General features: G+C 59.2%; 1 protein-coding gene across 1 annotated transcript; it reads left to right on the top strand.

Annotated features, from left to right (window-relative positions):
- Positions 1-1,519: 1,519 nt before the first annotated feature.
- prr35 (proline rich 35) lies at positions 1,520-4,091 on the top strand. The gene is given in 3 exon segments (XM_028814598.2): positions 1,520-2,808; positions 3,290-3,950; positions 3,952-4,091. Coding segments are annotated over 3 exon segments (2,046 nt in total). The 5' UTR covers positions 1,520-1,549; the 3' UTR covers positions 4,078-4,091.
- Positions 4,092-7,772: the final 3,681 nt, after the last annotated feature.

The following is a 7,772-nucleotide window of genomic DNA, read 5'->3' as shown; positions in this document are numbered from 1 at the left end:
GAGCTGACCGGCATTTAGGCTTTTCTTATAGCGCCTTTCATCAGGGGGTCTGCTCAGCACACAGCGGAAGACAAAGAACAAGCTGAGCCCCTCCATCCATGTCTGCCCCCTCAAGCAGGGCTCTCCCCCCAGAGTGGGACCATTCAGTCACTCACACCAGCACCCTCATCACAGGGGGCACCCAAAGTCACACAAGTGACAGCAGCTAAGCACAAGTTCCGAATGTTTATCACAAACTGAAGCCCCCCTTTAGTCTCCAGGGAATAACACAGAAACGCTAGAAGGTGGCGTAACCCAGTGGTGGGGCGCCAGAGCCTATCCTGGCAGAAAGGACGCCACGGTGCCCTCACTCTGAGACCCCTGCACTGGCTGCCGCACGTTTAGTCACTTAACCCTCACGTCTTTAGGAGGTGCGAGGAAGACCCCCAGAAGTGCCAAGACTGAGAAAGGCATGGCATGGGATAGGAATGCACTGTGCCAGCATGCCATGCTATTTTAGAATAATGGAAGGAGTAGCTGTGGTGGCCTTCTGCCCAATGCCCAGCAGCTTGTGACCCTCCTCCTAACGCCTTACTAGTCTGCTGGGTGGCATCATCCTGGGTCTTGGGCACATTTCCTGTACTCCCACCTTTCCCAGAAGCCTCATCTGCTTTCTTTTGAGGCCTTCCCGTGTCGGGGGTCTCGGCTTTTGGCACAGCTACGGTTCACAGTCAGGACTTGAAGCACGTGGGCGAGGTGACATCCAAGAACACTAAAGTGCGAGGGTGGGCTTGTTGTAAAGTTGTCCTGACTTTTGGATGGCATGAGTTCATAATGAGGAAGAAGAAGAAGAAGAAGAAGACGTGAAGCCTAAGGCTAGATATGTCAAGCTGGCAGTGTGGTAGTCCTCGGGCCTCGTCAGAAGAGCGTTGGATCTGAGGTGGCATTCGGCCTTGTAGTGACGGGACCCCGAGCCTGGCCGTCTGCCTCGTGCTTCACGTTCACGGCACTCAGGACGAGGGTCTCCACAGAGCGGAGCGCCTGGTAAGCAGCCCTGTTGCTTGTTTCTTGCCTGACCCAGATTGCACGGCCCTGGCACTAATGACGCCTCCTGGACTCCATGCCAGCCTCTCATTAATTGCAGTTTCCCCATCGCCCCTTCCCCCCCCACCCCGCCAGGGGCCCAAACACAGGTGTAGACTCCCAAGGTCCACTCGCCTGCTCCTTGCCCGGCTCGACCCCTGCGAGCGTCTGGTACGGCACTGGAACTAATTAGTTGTGGCAGGTAGAGGGAGAACAGATCAGCCAAGTAGGCCTCGAGCGACGTTAGTGGCAAATCTAACCAAGCAAACACACAGAGGGAGAGTACGGCACGCTGGCGCTCAGCCCCCACCGCACTGCCAGCCTCTGGTCAGGGCCGCTGAGTGGGCACTGCCTTCGAGAGACCCCCGCCCTAACCGAAGCCTTTCTGCTTCCTCCACAGTGCGCCGCTGACCCCAGAAAGATGCCAGTCGCCTAGCAGGGCCCAAGTGCCGAAGGATGCCAGTCGCCTAGCAGCGCCCAAGTGCCGATGTCAGCAGCGCCAGACATGTCCAAAGAGGCAAGCGCTGCGTTCAAGCACAAGGAGCGCAAGCCCAAGAAGCCCCACTACATCCCGCGGCCATGGGGCAAACCCTACAACTACAAGTGCTTCCAGTGCCCCTTCACCTGCATGGAGAAGTCCCACCTGTACAACCACATGAAGTACAGCCTGTGCAAGAACTCGCTGTCCCTCCTCATCGAGTCCGACTGGCCCTACAAGAAGGGCAACCTCCTGGCCCTCCAGTCGGGGTCCCGGCTGCCAACTGAGGCAGACCACGTGGCCAGGAACGAGGAGCCCAAAGCGAGCGCAGAGGTCGAGCGGGACACGCGCGAAAACGAGGTGACCAAAGGAGAAGAACCCCAGGGCGAACGTCAGGGGGCACCTCAGAGCGGCCAGAAGGCCACCGAGCTGGTCATCGCCGATGTCTACTCGCTCGAGGACCCCGTCCTCAGCGCCAGGGCCGTGGAGGCCAAGCTGCGGCACTACAAGCTGCCCCAAAGCTGCGTCAACGGCCCCAGCGTGCTGTCCGAGCAGTGGCGCCTCATCGCCACCGGGCAGAGGAAAGGCAACCCGGAGCCCGCCCTGGACGCAGTCTCCATGCCCTGCTACCCGCCGCCCCCGGCTTACACGGACTGCCAAGACCCCCCGGGGCTGAACGTGTCGGTGCTGGGTGTCAGTTACCCCCTGAGCCCCGGTTTGTTCTCCTACGTCAACCCGCCGGTGACGAGCGCCCAGCTGCCTTTCCTGGCTTCGGCGGCTCAGCTCCTCCATCCCAGCGCGGGCACCATTCAGCACACCGACCGCGCCGTCCTGCCGCCCCACTTTTACTACCCTCTGCTGTGCGAACACGCGCTCTCCTCAATCCAAGAGCCTGGCAAGGAGTCCAAAGGGGCTCAGCCCCTCCAGGCCACTCTGGAGCCAAAAATCAGCCTATGGAAAGTCCCGGCTCTCAAGGCCAGCCCCCCTGTGCCAGCGGTGCCCCCTGCTGCGTGGCCCAGTCGCCAGCAGCTCCCGGCCGCCTTGGAGAGCAGCTATAAAGCAGCAGCCGCCGACGAGAAGCATCCAAGTGCCAGCAAGGAGGACAGAGCGGTCAGCTGGAGCCACCAAGCCGTGACGGCCACCGTCGATCTGGGAAGCAAGAGGACGGCCACACCTGCTGACCACCTGACGGCGCCTCCCGAGAAGAAACCTGCCCAGAGGAGTGCCAGCCTGAGCGCAGCCTCAGAGAAGCCGCCGCTCCACAGCAGGTACAGTAAATATTATGGGTGACCTCTGACCCAGGAAGTGACCCCAGACAGCTCCTCTGGGTTTATGCCAGCTGGAGATGGTGATTGGGGGGGGGGGGGGGTTGGGGGGGTGACATCTAGCAAGGTGCTGCATCCTTAGGTGGCCAGTGAGTTTTTGGGACTTTTCCCGCCTCACCACGGGGGCACTGAGCCCCCCACCGGGCAGCATTGAGCAGGCCCTCACTTAGGGGGTCTCTCCTTGAAGCTCCCCGAACTTTACCTTAGCAACTGGACAACACTGGGTCAGTAGTGGGCCTCTGTCTGAGGGGCTTATGGGGTCCTCTCGTCTGCCCCTGCCAGTCAGCCTGAAGTTGAGACCCCTCGCCAGCTCCAGAGTTTTACATTTTTAGGAGGGGGGGGCGTAAGTCACCTGGCCGGGTTAGGCCGCCTCGGCCCCTCCGTTCTGTAATGATGAGGTGTCTTTGTTTTTCTTTTTGATCAGCAGCTTCCGGCCCCCCATCCACCAATTAAAGTCCTCTGAGGATGGCCCACCGGGCTTGTGGAGACACCCCTTGGAGGTCTATGAGAAGATGACTGCCCCCTCAGCCCCTGAATCAGCTCAGCGCCCAGGTCAAGATGGGGCGGCGGGCGACTCTAGGGTCCTCTTGGGAGATCTCTCCAGGGCCCTGCAGGAATATCGGGAGGCAGACAAGAAGATCGCCAGCCTGGTTTTGGACGACATCCCCGGGCAGCGCTACCTGAGGGCACACCTGTGCAAGATCCGCAGCGAGCTGTCGCACATCCACCAGGCGCTGGACGAGACGGCAAAGCAGCACGAGGGGCCATTGGACCTCTCCGTTAAGAGACGGGCAGAGAAAGGCGCCAAACAGCAGGGCGCCAAGCAGCAGAGCGCAGCACGTGACGAAGATGAGGAGGCCGAAGTCGACGAGGAGCACGAAGACACAGGAGACGCCTTCGAGCAGTTTGTGGCTGGCATACGACCCGCGGATCGCCCGGGTGTGCCACGTGCCACCCTAGGAGCCCTGGTCAAGACGGAAGTGGTGTCTCCTGGCAGCCTAGGAGTGCGGCCCCCCCCTGGTGAGGCCCCCGTGTGGCCCAGTCGGACGACTAAATGCGAGGCGGACTCCAGCGTGCTGCTCTGCCCCCGATGGCCGCTCCTCCTCCTCCTCCTCCGTGGTGTTCGCTGATTTCAGCGGCCTCAGGCGGACAGCCATTCGAGACCTGCCTGGGGACGCTGCTGGCCCCCCTAGCCCCCTCAGCACTGACTGAATTGTAGTCTTTGGCAGGAGGCGTTGGGCGCTCCACTAGTGCTGCACCCAGGGACCCCAGCCCAGGGACCCCCGGAGGTCAAAGTGGCCTCACCGAGCAGATCAGAGAATTTAAATGTTAAGTGTGACTGAGCACGGCCGTGCCAACGGCCCCCAGGGCTTCAGAGGAGGCACGGGCCAAACAAGGCGACACCAGGGCACGGCCACGTGACGAGGGTGCTGAGCCGCGTGAGTCACGTGAGACCCCAGAAGGCCCGGGCTGGGTGAGTCTCTCCTGTGATGAAGAAAGTGCCGGGCCAGAAGATGGGCGCCCTCTAGTGGCCGGGCCCGGTAATGCGGCGCACCACTTGGACTGGGGTGGGGCGGGGGGGTTAGGGGGGATATGTCTGTGAGCAGGTGGGCACCCAGCAAAGGGACAGTGTGAGGATGCGGATGTGTGTGGGTGGGCGTGCTGTCACACGGGGGTCTTCCTCAAATGAAGGTGCGTGTGTGTCTTCATCACTTTGCTTTTTCTTTCATGTCTCTGATGCTTCTGGCACTTTCTAGACTGGCGGGCAATTTGTTTCCTTGTCACAAAGACTGGGCACAAATGATGACAATAAAAAAAGAGAGAAAAAGACCACCCGTTGGCCTGCTTGTGTGGCTCCATCTAGCGCTGCTTCGAGATGCTCAGGTTGTCTGTGGAGGCGGGTGGGCCTGTTGGCGTGTCACTCGACCGATGTACAGGCGGACCCCGTCACCGTGCCACGCTCGGCCCAGACTGTGCATTTCGTTACAACTCACTAAAGTCCCCGTCTCTTCATCAGCAGACAGGGAGAGCCCTCCGTGCCCCTACATGCATGCATATGAAAAGGGCACACGCGGGCAGGGAGAAGCATCCTGGGATGATGCCAAGTCCCTGCTAAGGTTTTAGACATCACGAGGTGTAGAGTCTCGAGCACAGCGTGGCAGGGGTGAACGAGAGGCCGCCCTGGGCACCTGGCCCTTTATGGTTTTGACTGACTGCAGTTCACACTTCAGCCACCAGATGGCAGCATGCCAGGCTGCTTTGGGGTTCAGTTCCTGGCACCAGAAATGCCCCAGCGCCACAGCCAATGAGGGCTCCCTCAGCTACTTGCCAAAAGGGTGGTCTTTAAGTCGTGGAAGAGGACGAGGGGGACCGCTGTAGCTGGCATCTGCTATGGCAGACAATGAAGCACTAAACGTTGAGGTAGGTGCCTTGCGATGTTGAGCTCCTCTCCTGTCCTTTCCGGGTTCGTCTGTCCACCTTGTGATTGACAGTGTCACTCGTCTGCACGGCCTGCCCGTACCTGTGGCTTTCATGTCCCCTGCTGTCACCGCATACACAGCAGTATGCTTTACTGCTCAAACAGGCCGGCCATTTATGGTGTCACTCTGGGTGAGAAGTGCCAGTTCCCATGTCAGTGCCACCTTGGGTCAGCATATTTCCTAACAGTGACAGCCCAGTGTCACCCGCAGATCTGACCTCCTCCTCCTCCTCCTCCTCCTTCTGGCACACTGGCTTGCCAGGTGGTGGAAAGCAAAAAGCAAAGCCCACCCCACAAACCAAGAGGCAAGGAGCCTGGAGGCTTGTCACCATGATGTCACGTGTTGCCTCACAGGATGCCATTGTTGTTGGCCATCTGAAGAAACACAAAATGGCGGCACAGTGACGTGACTTCAATAATGTCACATACAAGTTTTAAAGACCCCTCCAGATTTGCTCGCTCAGCACAGGGTTGGCAGGCTGTGCCAACCCAACAAAGGAATCAAAGTCCACGGGGGTCCGACTGGAAGTCCACCGCCAGTGCTCACTCTTTTGTTCTGAGAAGAAGCGGGGGTCTTACTTGCCTTTGGGTCGAGTCTCTCCAGACCCCCCAAAGCACGGATCCCTGGACATGGAGGCCAAGGGGGCTCAGGGGCCGCACCTAAGAGGGTGTCACGGTCCGGAAGGCAGCGGCATTGTGTGAACTGCCCCACTGCACGGACCACTCGGCTGCTCCAGACCCCCCGCTGGATGTAACCGCAGTGGCAGCCAAGTGCTACAAGATGAAGTCGGCCTGATAAGACGGCTAATGGGCCGCAGTTCAAAGGGGGCAGCGATTAAGTAATGGAGTGGGACATCGATGGCCGTATCTAAGCGGCGATCAGAGCCCCCGGCTGACCAGGAGAGTCCAGTGAGCAGACCATTACACAGCCATTTGACTGGCATAAAACAAGCTGATGGCAGCAGCTGCCTACTCGTTCTGCTGATTACATCGGTTTGCTCCGCTCGAGTGGGCACTCAGAACATCGGGCTGTGAAGGTTCAAACCGGACGCTCCGATGAACTTGCACTTCCAGATCAGGGGGGTCCTGGACCACGCTGGCAGCGGGACGTCAGCCTGTGCTCACATATCCTAACGTGTACCAAAACACCTTCGTCAAATACGGCCTGCTTTTAACTGTGTGCCACGCGGGCGCCGTGTGCCCAGATATGCAAAAGGGCAGACGTAAGGCACCCCAGGGCCGGAAGAAAGCAAGAGAGACCCAAATGGCATTGGCACTACACCCCTCTACCATGAAAGGGGCCCCAGAAGTCAGTTTGTGCTCCGCAAGCACCGCAGCAGCCCCCAGCATGCCCAGATGATGCCACAACATGGAAGAGACTAGCAGGGGGTGATGTGGGGTCCAAGCTAACCTGATGGGGAGGAGGGGTTTGACACCACAGGACCCCTTGGTAACGACAGCTGGTGGGGAGAGAAGCCTGGGGGGGGGCACAATCGTGCTTACTGTGAAAATCACCCCCTAATAAAACAAGATGGGAGGGCTTTAAAAGTGAGAGGAGCGTAGATGGCACCATCCAGACTGCCAACGTAAAGAGCTGACCGCCGATTACATGGAGACTGCTGGGTTACAATGAAAGGCGCCATAAAGATGATGTCACCTATTCTGTGCCCTGCGCTATGAAGGCAAACCTCATAATGAAAGGCGCTATCAATGCTGCTTAGCTGGCATAGTGAGGGTGTGGCAGGCTGTCTGCAGTACAATGAAAGGCGCTATACGTCTGCCCCCAATCAGGTGGTGTTAACAATGAAAGGCTGGCAGAAGGCGCCCACCTGAGTGAGGGAGGACCACCGGCCAGTCTCCCTCGTCAAAGCCTAAAAGGCAGCCTGTCACCACCGGAGGGACCGCATAGCAGTGCCCGGGCTCGGCCTGGCAGCTCTGTATGGGGCCAGCTGAGCCAGCTCTGCCCAAAGTGATCCAGCCGCCAGCCCAGCCAGCTCTGGATGGGGCAGGACTGAGGGACGCGGTGCCAATCAGATTAGAGAACGATTTTCCACTCCAGATGCTTCAAACCCCGGCAGGTCAGAGTTTCAAATTTCTCTTTTGCTCTTTTCACGAGCGCCCAGGATTCCCACGTCACCGAGGGCCGAGCCGTGCGGACCACCCGACTGGCTTCACTCTCCGCTCCTCCTGGCTTCTGAGCTGATTGGGTTTGACGTGAAGGGCTCCCCACTTTATATAGCGCCTTTCACACCGAGGGCTCCATGAAAAAGGCAAATGTGACCCCCACCGCCCCCCAGACGCGACTTGTCTCCTCCCCTCGGTCAGACTTTGGACTTGATGAAGAGCAGCATCTTCAGGAAACTCCGAGCCGAGTCGACCACATCACGCCACGTTAGCAGGCACATAGCCGGGGGTCCGTCTCATCCTG

The sequence above is a fragment of the Erpetoichthys calabaricus genome, chromosome 11, assembly GCF_900747795.2.
Source record: "Erpetoichthys calabaricus chromosome 11, fErpCal1.3, whole genome shotgun sequence".
Lineage (NCBI taxonomy): Eukaryota > Metazoa > Chordata > Cladistia > Polypteriformes > Polypteridae > Erpetoichthys > Erpetoichthys calabaricus.
Note: the sequence above shows the minus strand (reverse complement) of the source record. Positions and strands in the feature narration are given on the sequence as shown.